Source organism: Desmodus rotundus, chromosome 11, assembly GCF_022682495.2.
Source record: "Desmodus rotundus isolate HL8 chromosome 11, HLdesRot8A.1, whole genome shotgun sequence".
In the NCBI taxonomy this organism is placed as follows: Eukaryota; Metazoa; Chordata; class Mammalia; order Chiroptera; family Phyllostomidae; genus Desmodus; species Desmodus rotundus.
Window position 1 is genome coordinate 30,887,246 of NC_071397.1, and position 21,930 is coordinate 30,909,175.

The 21,930-nt window shown below is 39.6% G+C and overlaps 1 protein-coding gene across 33 annotated transcripts in view; it reads left to right on the top strand.

Annotated features, from left to right (window-relative positions):
- Positions 1 to 21,930, top strand: part of RIMS1 (regulating synaptic membrane exocytosis 1) — a 412,581-nt gene that overhangs the window by 226,452 nt on the left and 164,199 nt on the right. For 18 of the 33 annotated variants that reach the window (XR_008425501.1, XM_053913690.1, XM_053913696.1 and 15 more), the window contains 2 exons: positions 321 to 661; positions 4,098 to 4,963. Coding sequence is in view for 32 of the 33 variants with exons in the window: in XM_053913690.1 (XP_053769665.1) it covers positions 321 to 661; positions 4,098 to 4,963 (1,207 nt within the window). In the remaining variant the exon portion in view is untranslated. Of the gene's footprint in view, positions 1 to 320; positions 662 to 4,097; positions 4,964 to 21,273; positions 21,621 to 21,930 lie in introns of those variants that run through there. The other 15 variants (XM_053913703.1, XM_053913708.1, XM_053913714.1 and 12 more) reach the window with 1 other exon arrangement.

Genomic DNA, 21,930 nt, shown 5'->3' on the forward strand with positions numbered 1-21,930 from the left:
AATCAACTACTTTTCTTAGAACACTTTAATAACATATTTTAAATGAAACTTCAGGGGTAGTCATACGAAATGTGATGATATATGGTAAAAGAAAACGCAGGATCATAGGATTAGAATGGCAAGAGAAGACTCTATCCTGGTTGCCCAGAAGCACTGTGACTTCATATACTTGACTGTGACTTGTGCAAGGATTTTTTTTACAAGAAATTTACAAAGATAACTATGAACATAATAACCATTTTTTCCTTAAAATGTTTGATGAGAGTAATTTATTTCCAAATGGCATAGAATATTTATATTGTTCTCTCTTCTTCGAATAGGTTATGTGGGTATGCAATTTATGTCGAAAGCAGCAAGAAATCTTAACCAAATCTGGGGCCTGGTTCTTTGGAAGTGGCCCTCAGCAGCCCAGTCAGGACGGAACCCTAAGTGACACAGCTACAGGTGCTGGCTCTGAGGTACCCAGAGAAAAGAAGGCGCGGCTCCAAGAGCGATCGCGGTCGCAGACTCCCCTGAGCACAGCAGCTGCCTCCTCGCAGGACATGGCTCCCCCGGGGGCACAGCCTGACAGGAGCAAAGGGGCTGAGCCCTCACAGCAAGCTCTGGGGCTGGAGCAGAAGCAGGCTGCATCCAGGTCTAGAAGTGAACCTCCAAGAGAGAGGTAATAGTTCATTAACCAAGTAAGCAAAAGGCAAGGTCTTGTATTGACAGCAAACCCGTTTTTAAGAATTTAAGTTACTAAGAAAAATGTGTGGAAGTGATGCTTCTCAGGCCCCACATACAAGGTAACAACATGAGGTGCTTTGTTCATCTGCAGAATGTGTCCTGTCTTTGGAGACCTTTGTTGAGATTTTCTGTCCTATTATGCACTGATGTCACCCAGTTAGGCTACTAACTCCCAACCTTGAACTCAGCAAAGCTTTTAGATCACATAAGCACCTATACAATTGGTCCTTTAATTCAAAGTGTGCTTTGAGAGAATATGATGGGGGGACTGGAGAGCATGTGGGTATATCAGTAAAGCCTTCTTTGAGGACATTTCTTTTATGCTGGACTCTTAACGGTGACTAGGAATTAACCAGGTGAAGAGTGGGAAGCGTGGTCCAGGTATATGCAGGGACATGCAGCCCGAAGGGACAAGGCTGGTGTGAAAACCTGAAGAATACCCACTGGCTAGAGTGTGAGTAGCAGAGTGAGGGGTGGAGGAGAGGGGTGGTGAGGGTATCAGAGCCCAGGTCACACTGGGCCTTTGGCCAGCTTAAATCTTATAGTTCTTATCCTAGGAATAATGGAAGGCCACTGAGAAGTTTAACTGGGTGAACATGATCAGATCATTTATTTCAACAAATTCATTCATTCATTCATTCATTGAAACAATGTATTTATGACCAGACAGGACGCTTTGCACTGGGAGATAATGTTAACAAGGGGCACCTAGGCCTTTTCTTCACGTGCTTGGTAGTATGGGGGTCTTGACTGTTGTTAAGAGCAGGCTTGTCTGCTTGTGGCTCCAAGGAAACAAAGCCCATTTCCAAACAAAGCCCATAAATAAAATAAAAAACTTCAAAGTTAAACAGGTCTGGCTTCCAGTCCCGGCTCTGTCACACTAGTAACAACCCACCTTACAGGGTTGTAGCAGGGATTAAATGAGAATTTGTGTTCAGAAGTGGACACATGGGAGCATTCAATTAATGTAGCTATTATTTAAGCCAATAGCCGTTATTTACTTCCTATAAGCAAACACTGTACCAGGAACCGGAGGGTGTAAAGATGATTAGGGCATGATCCCTTTCTCACAGATCCTAGGGAAGATACCACACAATATCCTGGGAAAGACAGATAACTGTCCCAGAAGACTGATCTGATCAAAGCTAGAAATACATGCAATACTTTGGAGCTGCAGGAAAGAGGAGGTGCGTTCTGAGTTAACCTTGTAGGACACCCAGGAATTGTAAGGTAAGCAGATAGAGTAGGAGAAGACATTACAGGAAATAAAAGTGAGTGCATAAACTGTGCAGAGAAGACAGGAGGGACACCAGAGATAACTCAGAATTAACAATTAATAACTTTGGTGACAAACTGACGTGTGTTAAGAAAACTATATCGAAGGTGCAGTTTGGGATTGGTCAGAAAATGCTATCTTTAAGTAAGGTGATTTGGTGCCATAAACTTTCTACATAGAAAATATGAATCCTGTTTATGGTACATGGTGAAAAACTAAAAACACTCCAAAATGAGGACTGAGAAGAGACTTTCTGTTCTGATGAAATTTGAAAAATCGATAGGGGCAAGTGCCCTTTGATTCTACAAATCGCTTGCTGATTATATACACACTTCAGAAAACAGCAAGGCCATTGTGAGCGTAGAAGAAAAAGGTAACAACTTCAGGGAGACAAGCAAGCCTGAAAGAATGGCAGTCTGTTCTAAATTATAGAAGTGTTCTGGACCTCACTCACACACTCATCGGGAGCCCGTGGAAATGGGGCAATTAAGGGCAGAGGTGAGAAACACAGTAAAGCAAAGCATCAGAGACTGGACAACTCCTCGCATTTGTGTAACACTATCCTTTCATAAAGCATTTTCACAGATGGGGTCTCCTTTATTCCTCACATGAACTGTGCGAGGTAGGCATTACTTATCAGCACTTGAGGAAAAGTAAAGTAACTCAATATAAACTTCTAACCAGACCAACAATGCCTTAATGAGCTACTAAACGTTTGCAGTACAGTCATCGTGCTTTTATGAAAACTGTATTTGATAATGATTTATTTGTATTGTTAGACCCCTTACAATGCCACCCTTGCAATTCCATCTTCGATGAAAATCCCTTTCACTTCAAGGGGCCAATGTAATCTAAAGCAGAATTTGCCATGTTTCCATTTGCTTTCTTACGCCATCTGGTACGCTTTCTTCTTTCTCTTCACCATCACTAGCCCCTCCTCAGACTGACCCATAACATATCTTAACCAATTACTTACTTTGGTAACCCACAATAGAAATTGCCCTACTTTTTCTCATCTTGTACTTTTTCTTGATGTTTATTACTTCTGCTTTTAGGCTTCTTGTCGAAAGCTGTTCCCTCTAGAAAGCCCTTTCTATGGACCTCAAGATTCCAAAAAGAGTCTTAGGTTGTCTCCATTTTAATTGCATAGTAGAACACATAGTGTCAGAATGCTTAACTGAGGCACCTCCTTTTTGTAACTTCTCTAGTTGCTGGAACTTTCCAAAATCAAGTTCACACCAGTGTAAAGGGAAGGGCTGAAAGGGGCAGTTGAATGATGTATCTGCAAGATTCAAAGATTGCCAAACCCCTTTCCTTCATTTTTATCTTGCCAGTGACTTCAACGAGAGAAAAGTAGCAAAAAAACCTGTTTTCTTCTTATGCACTGTGTTCTGAAATGAGGGAGAGAAAGAGGGAAGGAAAATGATTGTTAATTTAAAATTTTCAATATTTCTATTATTGTCCATGGAAGGTAAAATAAAGGTTAAAATTCAGCCGTTTCCCCCCCTAACTTCCTAAAAAGGTGTTTGGGTGCATATGATCTCATTAAAATCACTTTTGTTCTACTACTGAAGAAGTGCTATTAGACTTGACTTCTGAAATACACACACTTGTATTTACATTTCTTTAACAGTTTTACTTATAATAAAAGATTGTGAATATCTATTGTCCAAGTATATATCAAGTATATACTTAGTTTTGAATTGATGTGCGTTATCTTTATTATAATAACATTATATTATTATTACCTATATTAGTTTCATCTAAGACATATTTAGTCTATGATTCACAAGCAGTGGTTAACATAAAACTTGCTCATTTATTGAATTAATTTATTGATCTAGTTAATTTATAGAGAATTTTAACTGCTCAAACATTTTGTAAAGTCCCAGAACATATTGTAATGCAAAGGAGCCTTATTTAGAAAGCTAATCGGATATAGAGGTTTAGGTGGTTCCTTATCGTGTCGCTTTTAAGTTAGACATTGACTTGTAAGTAATTACTCGGAAGGATTTAAATGTGGAATACAAGGTCTGGTTTTCACTTGACGCTTTAGGCCCTGGTCCCTTTTTTGACGGTCCTTTGTGTGCCACAGGAAGAAGACGCCAGGGCTGTCGGAGCAGAACGGCAAAGGCTCGCAGAAGGGCGAGCGCAAACGCGGGCCGAAGGCCGCGGCGCCACCGGGGGAGGGGGCGGTGGAAGAGCGCGAGCGGAAAGACCGGCGGGAAAGCCGCAGGCTGGAGAAGGGGCGCTCCCAGGAGTACCCCGACGTGGCGGAGAAACGGGAGGACGGCAGAGCGGCGGGAGAGGAGAAGCCAAGGAGCGAGGAGGAGTACCAGACCCGGTACCGCAGCGACCCGAACCTGGCGCGGTACCCGGTGAAAGCGCCGCCGGAGGAGCAGCAGATGCGCATGCACGCGCGGGTGTCCCGCGCGAGGCACGAGCGGCGCCACAGCGACGTGGCGCTGCCCCGCACCGAGGCGGGCGCCCCGCCGCCCGAGGGCAAGGCCGGGAAGCGGGCGCCGGCCGCCGGCCGGGCTCCTCCGCCGGACGCGCAGCGGGCCCACCCGCCCGACAGGACTGCGGAAGCCCGGGCGCCGGGCGCCAAGCCGCCGACGAACCACAGCCCGCCGGCCCCCAGGCACGGGCCGGTCCCCGCCAAAGCCCTGGAGCCCAAGGCCCCGGAGCCCCTCAGGAAGCAGAGCCGCCTGGACCCCGGCTCGGCCGTCCTCCTGCGGAAGGCCAAGCGCGAGAAGGCGGAGGTCATGCTGCGGAACGACTCGCTGAGCTCCGACCAGTCCGAGTCGGTGCGGCCGTCTCCGCCCAAGCCGCACCGGCCCAAGCGGGGCGGCAAGAGGCGGCAGATGTCGGTGAGCAGCTCGGAGGAGGAGGGCGTGTCGACGCCGGAGTACACGAGCTGCGAGGACGTGGAGCTGGAGAGCGAGAGCGTGAGCGAGAAAGGTGAGGGAGGGGCGGCGCGGCCGCGCGCCGGGGTGCGCGCGTGTGCGCCGCGCGTGGAGGTATCAGTGCTGAGCTGGGCGCGTGCGTGTGCCAGGTGTCGAAGTGTGGCTGTCGTGTACAATGTGATGGCTGTAGTTGTCACTACTCCATAGTATTAGAAAGTTGCCCAAAGTTCCCATCACACAAAGTAAAGACTTTTTTTTTTAATCATTAGATGAGATGTATGTTAACTGAACTCATGGTAATAATCATTTCTCAATATAGGTATGCCAATTCATTATGCACTATACAGACTTAAACTTATACACAGCTGGATATCAATTATATCTCAATGATTTGTAGAAAAACTATCTCAGTAAAAGTGGAGGAGAAAAAGTATGACTTGGAAAGCTCACAGCTTTTATCCCAGTGAATAGAAGTTTTTAGTAGTTGTTGTTCGTTTTTTGTGGGATTTTGAAACAAGCACAAGCTCCAAATTTGGGTTACAAGAGTTCTTTAATGACTGGTTTCTCTCATCCTTGGAAATTCAGTTACATCTTGTGTTTCCCAGTTTTTATTTTGGGATGGATATATATGTCTGGGAAAAATAGCTTCTCTTGTAGAAAACCCAAACTGTGCTTGATAAAGGGAAGTGTACCTTTTTTAAAAAAACTTCAGTGGTGTGATAGTCCAGTCACAGAAGTAGCAGTTTTCAAGTTTCATATGTCTTTCTCATAATTTGTAAAGAAGTTTTTTCACAAAGATTATACCGTGAAGATGTTATATAACATGCTTTGGCTTTACAGGAACTTTGGAATATGAACTTCATTTTTCCTATTAGATTGCAAAAGACTTTGCAACATTGCATGATGCTCCTTCCTTTTTTTCCTATCGAAACCTGCACGCTACAATACTATAGCTCCATGTAGCTATTTAAATTTAAATTAATTAAAATTAAATAAACTTAAAAAAATTCAGTTTCCCCCTTGCACTTAGCCACTTTGCAAGTTCCAAGAGCGATCATCAGAGAAAGTTTCTTTAGATGGCACTGGCTTAGAAAGTACTTCAATTTATTGTTAAAATTATGAATATTGTTTTGAATATTCACTCAGATTTAAACTGGCCACAATCCTAAATTTCATGGTGAGGGTCATCATTGTTGTTGTAGTGTTGGGGTCCTTGTGTGTTTCTTGGTTAATTTATATTTTGGGGTGACTATATAGTTTCGGGCTTTATAATTGCTAAATTATGTGCTAAATATTATAAGTTTTATAAAACTATCACTTTGCTTTGTCATCTTTTCTATCTCTACACACAGGTGTTCTTTCTCTTTCTGTGTGTGTATGTATATATAAGCATATACATAGACATAATTAAATATGTGTGTGTTTGTATATATAAAAACACACATATATAAAAATGGAGGTTAAGGAACTTGTGCAGGGTGCTAGAAGTCATCATGGGTGGTTCATAAGATAGTCTGAAGTAATCAATGGTGGGGTTTAGTGTTAAAGGCATTAATAGATCTTACAGATGATGGAATTTCTAATTCAGTTTGGAATAGGAAATGTCTGTGCTACATTGATTTAAAAAAGTCATCCTTCTGACGACTTATGTTTGAATGGTAAGTCATTATGCCTGTGTTCATGCACATGGTATATTGGCTTTTAAGAAGTCAGATGCTGAGTAGACTCTTGCCTTTCATGCCTTAATATGCTCGTAAGCACATATTTTTTCTCCTCTGAAGTAGTAAAGTAATGGATGTGCTCAATTGATGTGCAGGTAACTCTTGACAGATACATACATATATATATAATTTTCCCACTCCTTAAGGAAATGACTGTATCAGCTCTTACTGAATATGTGTTATGAACCACAATGAACAAGGAATCAGAATTGAATCTCAAAATTACTTACAGTAACAACATTATGGAAGAAAACATGACTAATGGCATGGATATTAACTAGAGGGTTGGAGCTGGTGTCGTGCGAGGAACTAACTGCCCTGGCACACTGTCTCCCCTTCCTGGGAATTGTCATTCTGGGAACCTTGGTGGCCACTTGGGATATGTACACCTCTGAAGTTGGAGCCAAATCTCTTCATCTGGGAACACAGGGGCATCCCGTGTACCATTATCTGATACACATGCCCCATTTTCTCTTACCTCATAATTAATCTCCTTAATAAAGTCTTAAATTTACTCCAAAGTAGCTGTTCTATTCTAGTATTTTAACCAATTCCAATTCAACATTTACAAAACGAAGCATTAGCTCTAAAGAACATACCTTTTAATAATCTGTAATGTCTTCTAATGACTTTACTACCAAACCTCTCCATTGCCTCATATGATGATCTCTAGCACCCTTCACCCTGCCCAGGTTACTTAACCTCCATAAATCTCATAAAACTGTGAGTAGTTCGAATGAGGTGATGCACATAAAATGGGACACTCTAGCGTTCTTCCTCTATTGATGTCGCCTGTGGCTCCTGTACCATAGATCTAATACCACAATGAGTGTTAGATAATCATTCACACATATAATATTCAGAGAAATGATTAAAAACCATTTTTCATATCATATAGACTCCAGTGGTGTGAGAAGAGGAAGAATGATTTGGGAAGAGATTTCTTAAAAGAAAGTAGATACTATGCTTTGAGTTTCAGGGTCATGGAAAGAGTATTTCCATGGAGTAAAATTTAAAGAGCATTGGGACACAGAAATTAGAGTTACATTTTTACTGTATCCTGTGCATTTTCTTGTACAGTTTATCAGTTACACATATACATTAAACATTTAACACAATGCCTGGCTCTTTAGTCTGCTCAAATTGCTGTAACAAAAGGCCACAGAGTGGGGAGCTTATAAACAACAGAATTATTTTTCACCATTCCGCAGGCTGGGAAGTCCAAGATCAGGGTGCCAGGATGGCCCAGTTCCTAGTTCATGGGTGGCACCGTTGTGAGATTTCATCACATGGTGGAAGGGGCTAGGGAGTGTGTGGGGTCTCTTTTCTAGGAGCACTTATGAAGGCTTCACCCTCAAAATCCAAGCACCTACCAATATCCCCGCCTCTCATACCATCATCTTTAGGGGTTAGGATTTCAACCTATGAATTTTGGGGTGAGGGCACAAACATTCAGACCACAGCATTGTCATTAGATAACTATTTAATACATATGTACTATTTTTGTAATTCATATTATTATTTTGCTGAGATAGTTTGTGTATTTATTAGCAAATGTGTATTTAGCACTTTTGGTAGATAAACTGAGGTTTAATAAGAAAGAATATGCTCTGTGCTGCCCTGGAGCTGACATGGTATTGAGAGAAATAAGCAATAAAGAATAATTATACAATGAAATACAATTTAATATATGCCTCAAAGGGACATGTCTTCAAGATACTTTGATAGAATTTTGCTATGTGTCCAGCCGTTCAATAAAAGATAAGCTGATCAAATAAATGGCACCTGAAAGACAACCTGACATTTACATATATTGAATGTAATCTTTTGCGTATAGTGTAATTCAGTTCACACACAACACCCACACAAAGATTAAGGGTGAGCTCTATCTAGTGGGCTTATCTAAAAATTGAGGTTACCATGTTTTCAGTAGGAATGCTATTCATATTGCTTTTGCCCAGTGAAAAAAATTGGGCATCTCTTTTCTCTTAGTTTATAAATATTAACTAATATAACTCTTTCTATACAGAAGAAAAACTGAACTTTCTCACTCTTGCTTATAAGATAGTAGCTGAATTTTGAGTGACATGTGTAATACAATTCATTGGGAGAAAGTCTGGTGATTGGTGCCCCAAGCAGTTGAGGAATGAGGCCTAAGTATAAAACAAGAGACAGGATGGAGCCAGTGTTGGGGAGAGAAAGAAATGCTGCCAGTTCCGAGAAGAAACATGGAGGCAGTGCTGCTTGACAGGGGAGTGAGTCACTTAAAATACAAGGAATTTAAAGCATAAACCCTCGGACAAAACAAGTTGGAAGAAGAGTCTGGTGTTGGATAACAGGATATCCTTCGATTTCAATCCTCTCCTTCTTGTTGATTTTGTGTTAACTGAGAAAATACAGCACGAGTTACATGCCTGTGAACTCTGAAAGAACTCGGTGACTGGTTCTTAGCCCAACCTGTATAACGAGGGCTGACTGGTTTGTTACAACTGTTGCTGTTAGGCAGTGCCTAACAGTCCTTTTATGAGCGCGTGATCTGGATTACTGAAAGAGATGACACCTGCAAGAGTGTCGAGAAGTGAGTGGTTGAGAGGGAGGTGGAGGACCCTTAATAGCAAGTGTCAGTTCTGCCCCTAAAGACAGACAGTTTCATGGGACCAGGGTGTGGTTGTCAGCAAAGTGAACCATTGACTATTCAGTTTTCATATCTGACAACTTAAACATCAAAGAGTCAGAACAAGAGTCAGGGACCCTTGAAACAATCACATTGGGAGGGCAACTTGTTCCTGTAATGCTTTATATTATTTTTTAGTTATTAAAAGTATTAGGAGTATCCTTTTGAGGCTCCATAAATACAGTGCTTACTATTCACGCAGAACTTCTAATTCTGCCTGGAAGTTGTTGATTCGCTTCTGTTTCTTGAGAGCAAAGAATGTATATTAGATCCTTTTGATAGTCCTATTTCCTGTAACCTATTTCCTGCAGGTTTGAGATTTAAAAATTTGGCTGCCGTTTATTTATTTGTATGTTAATCTATACATGATATTATATAAATATTGCTTAATATACATGATATTAAACAACATACCTATAAGAATCTCCTAGATTCCAGGCACACTGTGCTAGACTCTAGAGGTGCGCTGATTAAATAAATAAACATACACATATACATAGATAGATATGGAGATATAGGTAGATAAAGATATGGTCATCATTCCTGCCCTGTGACAGTTTTGGTTTGCTATCCAGAGCACTCGTGTTGGGGACTTTATAGACAGGTTATACCCCAAGATAAAACTATGTCCTGCTGTAAGAATTTGGCTACAGACATTTAAAAATATATATAACCTTAAAACAATTACAACTTCAAATGGTTCTCTCTTCAAGTGGCTGCCTGAACATTTATTTTCTTACCCCATGAGACTCTGTACAAATGGAGAGAGAAGGAAGTGAACTGTGGGCTGATGGGATGTTTTTAGAAGACGGAAAGAGGAAAGTAGACTGCTTTTGGATATGAGAGCGTCCTGAATTAGCAGCAGTCTGGTGGTGGAGGAGAGGCTCCCCTGCCATGAAGCACCGTACAGCGGCCTCAGGCTCGGCCATCAGATTCTGTGGCTGGTGGTGAGGAGCGGAGCTTCGGATTGGCAGAGTCGTTCAAAGTTTGTTGATGTAACAACTGCAACACACTCTTCATCGCTCTTTTACCATCACCTCCTTCTCTTCAGCCCCTTACAGAAAAAACAGCAAACATAATTCCCTGGTAAAAATCAAGAAGAAATCCAATTAACTGCCTGAGAAAACGCAGTGGAGTAGGTGCTTCCCATTTTGGGGCCCCCACCCTTACCCGCTTAACCCTGAGCTGCACACTTACTCATCCTGAAGTGAAGGCTACCAGCTCGCAAGCTCTATTTATTCACAGATGTTGCAGAGAGTTTTAGTGTCCACTAGAGCAGCCAAGCTAAAAATACCGACATGAAAACTCTCCACAGCTCCACACCCAAATCCACCCAGTACTCCATCTTAACTGGATTGAACAACAAAAGCTACAAAATGTGAAGAACACCAGCAGAATAAACTAAAAAAGAGCTAGATAAACAAGTAGACACAGTAACCCTAGAAGTAAGAGAGAGTTCAAGGACAGAGGTGTGCTTTAAAAACAAACAGAACAAAATGCTAAGTCATGGTCAAGCTTGGGTCACCCCGAAATGCCTAACCCCATTCCCAGCGCACCTTCCCCACCCAAACACAGAGCTATTCTGTGTAAAATGTTTTTTTTTTGAATTATTAAGTTTAATAACCAAGCTTAAAGGGAAAGCTTTGGGTGTCAAAACCCATAGCACTGAAGTGCGCGGACGGAGATACTTGGACAAAATGCAAGACCATATGACTAGACTCAAGATCACAAACTTGCCTGCAGGTATGAGTTAACTTGCCTACCTGGGAAGTAAGATAACCTAATCTGAGACATGAAAGTAAAAGCTAATGTTAAGCTTGTAAACTCCTTTGGGTCCAGAAGGCCATCATGAAACTGATCTATAGGGAAGCCTATGTAATACTGGGGATGCCCAGAGGATGAGTCCAGAGATCAAAATTGTAAAACAGAGGAATTTCAACACCTTTAAAAGGTGTTAGGGAAAAGGCCAGGGAAAAAGGGAAGTTAAACTTTTGGAAGTTAAAAAATAAAGCAGGTCATATACAAAGCAGTGGGGGGCTAACTGCTTTCACATTTATCAACCATCGATTCCAGACTACTACTGATCAATGCCTTCAGAGTTCAGAGCAAGACCATTTTAAAACTATAATTCTATGCACATGTAACCATCAATCAATTGCAAGTTCTCAGAAAACCTACTTTGCAGTCTCCTTCTGACAATATTATTTAAAGATGTATGCACTCAGAAACTGAGGATAATAATGAAGAAAGGGGAACAAATGAGAAACAAGGAATAGTGGAGCTAACCCAGGAATCAATGCAAAGAGCTCCCTGAAGGACATTGTGTGCAGAAAGCAATCTGCCCAAATTAAAACTGAAGGTCATTTCTAGGAGGCTCCAAAAGAATATCTTTATCCTAAGAAAAATGCCATGGATTCCAAGAAATAGCTAATGACTAAGTTATATGACGCTATTGACCTGATAAAGAAAGGCTGTCTCTTTTTCACCACTAAAACTGAACAACCAGTGAGGGGGAGAAGAATACTGTCAAGGAAAATCATGGTTCAAATATGAGGCAAAGAAAATTGTGATTCTACTGTATTAACTGATACAGCCCAGTTGACTGGTAAGTTAGGTACTTTTTCTTCAGAGTGAATAGGAACCCAGACAGTTCATCTCTAGCAAAGGACATTTAACCTCTTCACATTATGGGTTTTTCTTTGGTTCTGGAGTATTTACATGTAGTAATATTGTAGATTCCATTTACTGGTTTTCAGTTTTCAGATAAACACCCCTAGATATTGAACACTAGTATTTGTTTACACAATTGAATACAAATATTTTGTCCGTGTCAGAATAAACTCAAACTGACTGTACGTGGAGGATGAAAGAATTGGGAGATGTGGAGGTAAACACATGATTGTTACTATTGAAAGTGTTTAAGAGTTCAACTTTCTTGTTCAAGTTTTAAGACAATAAATAGAGGATCAGGTGCATTTAAATGTATAAATGTAGACACCAGAGGTACACATTGTGCACAGAGGAGAGGCCATGTGAGGACACATCTGGAAGTTAATCGTTTGCAAGACAAGGAAAGAGGCCACAGAAGAAACCAAACTTGCCAACACCTTGATCTCAAACTTCTAGCCTCCAGAACTGTGCAAAATAAATTTATGTTGTTCAAAATAAATAAATAAATAACTGTAAAAAAAAAAAAAGAAAACAATTGGCTTTTGAAAGCAAAGGATGTAAATAAAGTGAGTTTAAATTTCTTATTTAATCAGTTTTAACCATAGATAATAGCTTAAAATTAGAAACCAATGGATAACATCCCAAATATTCCAGGATAAATGTAAATAAATTATCTAAAAATTAGAGTGCTCTTCATTAGAAGAACTAAGAAAATAAATATTTACAAATAAAGTTGGGAAGTGGAATTGATGGTGTGGGTAGAAGGGACGTGAAGGGAAATGAATTATTGGAGCTACATCTCAAGTCCTTATTTATATTAGTTTTCATCACATGCATGCATTAATTTGATATCTATTAAAATAGGAAAGCACAAAAAATACTATTAACAATCCCTATTTTTAAGTTGCAAGTAACCAGTTTTGATGTATTCTGGGGCCTTTCATAATTGTCATTTTAGCCAGCAGAACTTCAGAACAGTGATGGCTCTGTATGGAACCGTAAGAGCATTGGCTTCTCTTTACCTTTTATACACTAATGCTTCACTGCATTCCTGCTGTATGACAGGCGCCTACCCAGGCCTTGGGAATGTATTGATTTAAACACAGCCCCTGCCCTTCACAGCTCTGTCAGAAGAGCCCACCCAGTTTCTTTTGTCCTTTTCCCTTTTGTGCACTTCTGCCTTGGCTCATTTCACATAGAGGCTGATGAATAAACTTTTATGAACCTCTACCTTCAGTTTCTAACCTTTAACCAAACGATTTCTCTAGTTTCTTCTTTAACTTGCCCTCTTAATCTGTGAAGAGGAAAGAGATTTCTGGACTGGCAGTGGATAGGTTGACATTTAGCACCAATGACCAACAGCACTAACTGGCCTGATTTTCTTTGGTGATACAAAGGACAAAAATAAGAATAGGCATAAAAGAGAAGAGAGAGAGTTTTGTATTGCTGAGGGAAACATAAATTTAATTCTCCCTTTCAACCTACTTAAACAGGCATGATTTAGGGTGTTAGATGCTTCAGTTTAAATGCCTTAGAAAGAGTCTCAGAACTAACTTCTTACAGTGCCTATGGAATGGACATTAGCTGTTTCAATCATCTGTGCAATTTAAATCTTAGGAAGAGATTGAGAAGACACAAGTAACTGTGTGTGTGTGTATTGTTGAGAGCTAGACAATTATAAGCATTGCTAAGCAGAAAACCTCTTGAAGGTCACTAGAATGGATAAGGAAGAGAAACAAATCGTCATCTGAAATAAGCTTATCAACAGGAGACAGACAGATAGTTCCTCCTGAACCCAGAGCAAAACTCCTCCAGAGCTCAGAGCTATGCAGAGATAACAGCAACTCCTGCTTTTGTAACTTGCTTGCTTGCTTCTCACTGTATAAAAGAGCTAGCCTGTGAGCGTTTGGCGCGGCTCTCATCTGCAGCTCTTCTGAGCAAGTGTCTCCGGGACACAGCGAGAGTCCGCCCCTGCGCAGGTTAAAAGAGTTGGCCATTAAAGTAACATCTCTGTAAACGTCCTGAAAGTCTCCGAACATCTGTTTCTTGCGTCAGTGGGTGCAACATGTATGTGTGTGGTCTGAGCTAGCATGCTAATTACTAACTTCTAAGAATATGTGTTAAGAAAATTTTGGACATCATCATGGTGAGAACCTGGCTTTTTCTGAGTTACAATTTCTGCCTAATATATAAATGACTGAAAAATCTCTTTGATTCTAAAACAGGAGTTATGACTAAAAAGAAGTTCTATAAAAAGAAAAGAAATTAAGTCTGTAACTCTATCATGATTATACCCAATAATATTTCTCCCAAATTCATGCATAACTAGAATATTAGTCATTTAGTTATATATGAAAGAGATTCCTATTTTGGATCAGGAAAAACTAAATTAAAATCTGGGGTGCATTTCCAAAAATAATCATGTGATTTTACATGTAATAAATGCTTACAATTTTAATACAGAATGTTTTAAAAGATGTTTCATTACTAAAGGTCATTTTAAGGGGAAATAGTGCTTCAAAGTGCATTTAGAAAAATGTTTATTATTATTGAAGATTTCAGTGCCACCCATTTTATCTCAGTAGGTTGTTCTTCAGTATCCTTTTAAAATGCAGAATCATACTGCAGTGTTTTTGACCCATTTTATCCTGTGAATGAAAAGGTTGTTCTTACTTTTGGTTCAATTTAACAGCATGACAGAATCTTAGACCTTGGAGAGGCTTCAGAAGCAAATGAAAAGCTCTCCTTTTACACACCATTGAACAGAGAAGAGTGTTAATTTCTGCCTGATTTCCTGTCCCTGAAGCCATTTTCTCTTTGCAGCTGGAAGAGCGTGGGACTTCTGTCTCCTGCTGCAGCCAGACCTTCTAAGGCCTGCTATTTCCTCAGCCCTGGTACTTGTTCTCATTGCAGTCCAGGTCCAGGCCCAGCAATCTGGCTTCTCATACGCTCCTGAGACCAGGCCCCAGATTTATGCTTCCTTTTGGTTATTAGATCTGTGTGCCTGGGTCCTTGGGACTGAGTCCAATTCTGTTGCCCAAGTCCCTCTAGAACTAAACCTTTGCCTTGCCCTCCCGGGTCCCCAGTCAGGAATGAGAAGCTAGATCCCAACATAATGACTTCCCTGATGCTAATTGCCATATTGGAAATTCAGGGATTCCTTTCTGCATCATTCTTCTTCATATATTGTAGGGCATCTCAAGTCTTACTGCTATTCTGGATTTAATAGTTATTACCTGTAGCCATCTTCTTTGAGCGTCTTGTTCTACCTACTGAGCTGAACTTCTGCAGTTGGGTCTTGTTAAAAGCACCTGTTCCATACCAAAGAGCAGATCTAATTTTAATTCCAGCAAACTCTTCTGAGCCTGGTGTGTACAAGATAACAGTTGTAGCAGTTTCCTAGGTCTGACATAACTAGCTACAGACTGGGTGGTCCAAACAACAGAAAATGTTATTTTCTCATAGCTCGGGAGGCTGAAACTCCAACATCAAAATGTTGGCAGGGTTGGCTTTCTCTGAGCACTTAAGGAAAGATGTTCCAGGCCTTTCTCTTTGGCTTGTAAATGTCTGTCTTCTCCCTGAGTCTTCTATTGCCTTTTCTCTGTTTGTGTTCAGATTTCTCCTCTGATAAGGACCCCAGTCATTACTGGATTAGGGGCCATTCTAATGACCTCATTTTAATTTAACTATTTTAAAGACCCTCTCTCTAAATATGGTTATGTTCAGAGGTCCTTGGAGTGAGGACTTCAACATATGAATTTTGGAGGGGGACATAAGTCAGTTCACAACAGTGGTATTCAGAGGAAAGTGACCAAGACCTCTACATGTTTGTATACATACATGATAAATACTAATGCTTGGCATGTGTCTCTGTGGTTTTTCATCTGTGGAAACCATAAGATCATCAAGAATATCACTGAGTAGTTACTTTGTGAAGAGGATTGATATACAAGATCATGAAGACACAGGTAGTTTTAGTCTCAGCCAGAGACTGGACGCATTGGGCGTGTTTCTTAACCTCTGTGCACTTCATGTTCTACTGTTTTAGGAACTTGGAATAATCATTATACACAGCCCATGGATTAGTTGTGAGAAATAAGTAGATAATGTACTATGGCTCTGTGGCCTTGTACCTGATACATAGCAAGGGCTGAGCATACATGTTCATTTCTATGATACCAAATAGGATGTGCAGATAATACATGTTACAAGAACTAGGAGGAAAGCTGGACTGCCAAGATTTCATGTTGGAGCTAGGGTAGAATTTGGGCAGGAAGAATCAGTGTGGCATGATTCTAGTCAAAGAGATGGGCATGAACAATGAGACATGATGGAGGTAGATGTGTTCTAGGGACGTTAAGCTTATGGACCGGTGGAAGAAACAGAGCCCAGGAGTTGCTGATCAAAGAACAGTTTCATCCCAGTTCTTAGGAACTGGGTTACCTTGGACAACAGCATGACAGGGGTGGGTTATATCCGCAATCCTCATCCTTACCTGGACTTTAGAATTCCCTGGGGAGCTTTTAAACATTGCTTGTAGCACCAAAAGGGATTCTGACTTAGTGTGGCTCTCTCTCTTTTTTCTTTCAGGATTTCTTCTGGTAATCCTAGTGTATAGTTAAGGTATGGACTACAGGGCTTGATAGTAGTCTTCAAAGACTTTTCCAAATCCCAGCCCTTACCCTTTATAAATTATGAAATGCTGACTCTTCCATGCAAATTTTTATTTTGCATCATCCTCTGAGCTTCCCATAAAAAAAGGTTGCTTATTTATATGGGGGCACATTTGACTGGAGAAATCATCCAAAATGACTCAATTTATGATCCAAAATGACTCAATTTTGTTTTGGGGACAGAATAAAGAGTTATATATGTCCAGGTATATTTTAGAATTTTGTCCCAGGTACTTGAAGTAATTTTCTGACTGACTAGCAGGTGTGAATTCTGCACGAGGTGACTATAGTGTTTGGGGGGCCCCAAATAAGAGGGGAACTGAGGGCTTTGCAGATGCCTGGAGCAGAAACTGGAAACTAGGCCTACATTGAAACAATCGGCAGGAAAGTAGTTTTGAAAGTCTAGAGTATTATACAAATGTGAGCAATTATTATTGTCCTGACACTGGGTCATTCCAGTTGGGTTAGTGGTAAAATTCTTACAGATTGGGTCATTTCATAGAAAATGAAAGACAAAACTTCAGCCAAACTCTTCAGTCCTCAGAGTGTAGCTCCAAGACTCATCTTCTCTAACACTTTGTTCTTCTTTTATTTATTTATTTTTTTACACTTTGTTCTTCTTACCCTATTAGTGTTTATACCCTCCCTGCCCTTCCTGCATACCATACACTTCTCCACCTCAGTCACTTGACGTTTGCTGTTCTACCCTGTTAAGTGCCCTCCTCTCTCCAGCCGTAATTTAAAACTGAGACCAAATTTTACTTTTTCACCTGTTGTCTGTTTATGTCAGATTATGTCAATTTCCTGATTAAATAGACAAATGTTTCTGAATTTATATTCTATTTTATACTTAATAAAGTGAGAGTTCACAGTTACAAACCTAGAAATCTAGTTCCTGGATTATGTTGTACACTGTTGGAAATTTCTCTTTTTTTTAAATTTGTGGGACTAATATTACAAAAAGAAATAATAAATTTTATATTTGAGTAGGTAGAAAAGATTTATTTCAAAAGTACTGTTGAGGATAATTGAGTTTGAAAAAGGGTAATTTTCCTGTTTTCCATTTCTTGGTACATCAATCAATAGCTACCTCTTCATTGGATGATAGGAAATTAATTACTTTGTTTCTTGTGTGATTACAGTTTACTTCTCTGTTCCAGAATTCTGTTTCTTTGATTATTTTTAGTAATTTGAAATTTATTAATTCTTCGATCTATAAAAAGGAGACCACAATATTATGAAAACTACCACTAGATAGTAAATTAGTATGCATTTTAATGAAAGAAAAATTTCAATTACCCACAGAAGAAATTATAGTGTGAATTATAAAAAAAACCTGCCATTAGATTTAAGAAAGAAATAAACCAACATCAATACCATCAATAATAATAGTGAAAAACAAAAGTAATTTTGGGAGAAATGACTGAGAGATGAGTGATCAGAAAGGAAAGAGCTGAAAATTCAATTGGTATAATCCCCCAAACTCTAAATTAGGTGTCAGGAGCTTCAGAAAGAACAGTTTATTTGGGAAATCTTGTTTCGGTGAGAGATTAAGAACCTTTGGGAAACTGTGAGGTAAATACAGCATATCCTCGAAGACCTTGTGTTTTCGTTGAGTAGGGAAGTTGGGATAGTGATGGGAATTGCTCTAACCCAATCCACATGTTTGGAATTGAAACCACATGGAGATTGTTTGTAGCCATAAGATGAGTGAACTTCAGATTTATTAATAGCCAGAATCCTTACTTCTAACTTACTAATTTGTGTTTAATTTATGAAACATGATTGTATCTCAAAGTCTCTTGGTAAAATAAACACTTTATAATGGATATAGGTAAATATTTTTATTATAATAGAGGTTATGATATAGAAATTTGAAGCCAGCTCAAATTTTTTGTTACAAGGCATTAAAGGAATACCACATAGCCATAGAAATTCTGTATTTTTACATTTATGGCATAAAATTGTTTGTGGTAATTGAGAGACATCTCCAAGTGCCAAAAATGAAATGAGAAGACCGGATCCCTAACTATGGGAAGTGACATTTCAGTTAACACCTCTGGTTGGATGAAGACTTGTAATGTCTGGGGGCTTGGTTTGTTAAACAACACAGGGCCATGAAGGTCAGTTTTTTGCCCTCTTAGAAGCAGATGATTGGAACTGACGTCTGTGCATAAGGCCGGGACTCTCGTGGTATTTTCACATTTCCATGAACTTGTATTCTGAGGTCAAGACATGGCAGAGCTAGGCTATTCTCGTGAAAGGCCTTGGCCTGTGGTATCCTGTGCATTTTATTTGGTGTATATTCATTTGCCACAAATCACCAACCAGTAAGAACACTGTATTATACTTAATACAAGGTAAAACTTCCCAAATGAGGATGTTGGGATCTAATGCAAGATTAGATTTGACTTTTTGTCAATTTTTCATGCAAATTCTCATTCTGCCAATGACTAGATATGTCACCTATCGTATCTCAGCCTCAGTTTTCTCACGTGTAATATGGGGATAACAATAGCATTTAAACCTTCAAGGCAGAGACCTGATCTAGCTCTTTCTTCTTTTTACTTCAGTGCTTACTATATTGAATGTTCAGGATTTTTCCTACAAGAAGAAATTATGAATACATGCGTGCAGGGATCAGAAAAACTTACAAGGAATAGCAGAATAAAGTCCTCTGTATAACTTGTCTTTTAAGACATAAAGGGAACTGGAAAACACTGAAGAGATCTGCGTGGTTTGGGTTCAGTCAGTGAAAATGTCTCAGAAGAGGTACATTGAAGCTGAACTAACCTTTCACAAATACTGTGTTCTATTACTGGTTGTAGAGATTAAGAATCTTGATTGCACTAAGAGGATATAGGATATAAACATACATAGATTGTAAGGCAATGTGTGTGTGTGTGTGTGTGTGTGTGTGTGTATATATATATCTCCTCTTCTGTCCAGAGTTCTGAAACTCATTCTTAAGTGCCAATACATTAATACAGTACAGCGTGGCTCACAACCCAGATAAAGCCAGCCAATATAGCAGCAGTGTGTTACACTGGACAGTCTTCAGTCTTTAGCCCCATACAGAATCAGACGCTTTATTTACGTCCTTTCAAGAGTTTATAATCTAGACATTGTCATTACTTAAAATTACTCAGTATATTTGTCTATGTGGAAGTGTGCCTTGTTTTTTCATAATATTGTTGTGAGGAACAGAGGAAATTACATAGATGAGTCAGCTATAGATGAGTACAGATTTTTTCCTACTTTTGAAAGCACTTGGGGAGAGTTGGGAATATATACATGTGCTGTACAGCGTCTCAGTGCTCCTCCCTTTATGTGCTGCTAATTACTTGGAAATTAGAAATTCAATACAGTATTGACTGTTAGTTCACAGAGCACTTGTAAGAGATTTGTGGTTTGAAATCGGACCTTTTTTTTTGCATCCATCACTAGGACTATGAAGAAATAAAGCTAATTTCCAGGGTATTATATGTGATTAATATTTCAGCATTAATGGTGTGGACATTGGTTGTAATTAGTTTTATCTGTTCTTTCTGGCCATCGTAGTAGTACTGAAGTTTAATTTGAAAATAATAGTTTGATAAAGTGGAAGTCCTAGGTTGGTAATTTAGGAATTTAATTCCTAGGGCATGTCAGTCTTGGCCTATGCTCTATGACTCTTTCTACAAATGAGTGACTGTCTGGTAACGTTGCCCATCCTGGTCCGCTCTCCGATTTGTTCTGAAGCATATGAATATGTTTTAGGAAGTGTGGAATATATGCATATGCATTTTTTTACTATTTTATAATATTCTCTACATTAAAATCCAAAAAAGTTATAATTACTTGCAGAATAATATGCTTAAATTAAAATCACATGTACCTGTTTGTTTTCATGGAAAGACTAAGTATGGTAGAGGAAAAATATAATTCTTTTTTTTTCCATAAGGTTAGGGTATGCATCCCATCTGAAAATCTAAAAGGAAGATATAGCTCTTCATAGTCTGAAATGTTGTACCATGTCACGTATACTAGGAGGAAGTCCTAGAGCCTATATGTGTGTGTATGTGTGTGTGTACCATATATATACACATATATATAGTGTGTGTGTGTGTGTGTACTGAGGTACACACCTCTGCTAGGAAAATACAGCAATAAGAAGAGGGAATCTATCTTTAAATATTTATGTAGTAGAGAATAATATATAATATGCACAAAGATGGCCTAATTTCAAATATTTCCCCAGGAAAAACAAAACATTTTTTTCTTTAAAAATCAAAGCTATAATAATAAGAAACTCTCATTTAATTGATTTTAATAGTACTAAACAAAAACAGAGAGGTATGTTTTAAGAAATCATCTTATGGGCTAATGGCCATTCTGTTGTCATAAAAATCCTTTATTTAGCCCTCTCCACAAATAAGCTCACAGCAGGAGAAAGGACACTAGTTAGAGTAATCTGGGAGATACGTAAACAGAAGGAATGGCTAGGAGCATAGTGTCATCTGGCAGAGAGCTTATTTCCTGAACCCTGTGGATCTGGTTAAAACCCAACAGAGCTGCCAATATGCTTCTCCTCAGTCAATGCTACCAGTCTCCACGCCACCAGGCCCATCGAGGCTTGTGTAAGGTGTTTTGTCCAAGCAGTCCCTCGCATAGCTGCCCAGTGCCTGCAATGACCTGAGTCGGTCATGCAGAGTCCTTCTTATGCTTACACCAATATTTTCTTTCAGCTTTCATTTTCTGCTGCTCCTAATCCACGGGTTGTTACTGTTCTTGTGGAGGAGACAGCCCTTTGCAATCTTCTTAGTCAAGACCTTGAATTTGTTTGAAAACTAGGCTGAAAATCCCAGGCTGGATTTCTTTAGAAGGTTGCTGTCATGTGTGCACCTGGGACACCTGGCTCTCCAGGAGGGTGGGAAGAAGTGAGGTCTATTGATTCCGAAGAGGAAACAAGCCAGGCCCGACGAGCAGGTGCTGGTAAGCAACAGACGATGAGTTTGGGGCATGAGACTCCTACTTCATTCTTTTCGTCATGTGGACACAAATCTGTATGTAGCATTTCCTCTGTATCTATTTTCCCAATGCAAATATTCCCATTCTGTGTGTGTCAGGTGTGGAGTGATTTTGTCCCATTTTCTCAACAGAGCAAAGTTCCCAGCTACCAACTTTATCTGCAGTCTTTTGCTCTGAGAGATATTATTAGATTTACCATATAGCCCTAAAGAATGTAAAATGATTAATCATGTTTATGATTTTTTGTGTAATAGCCAATTCAGAAAAATATTTA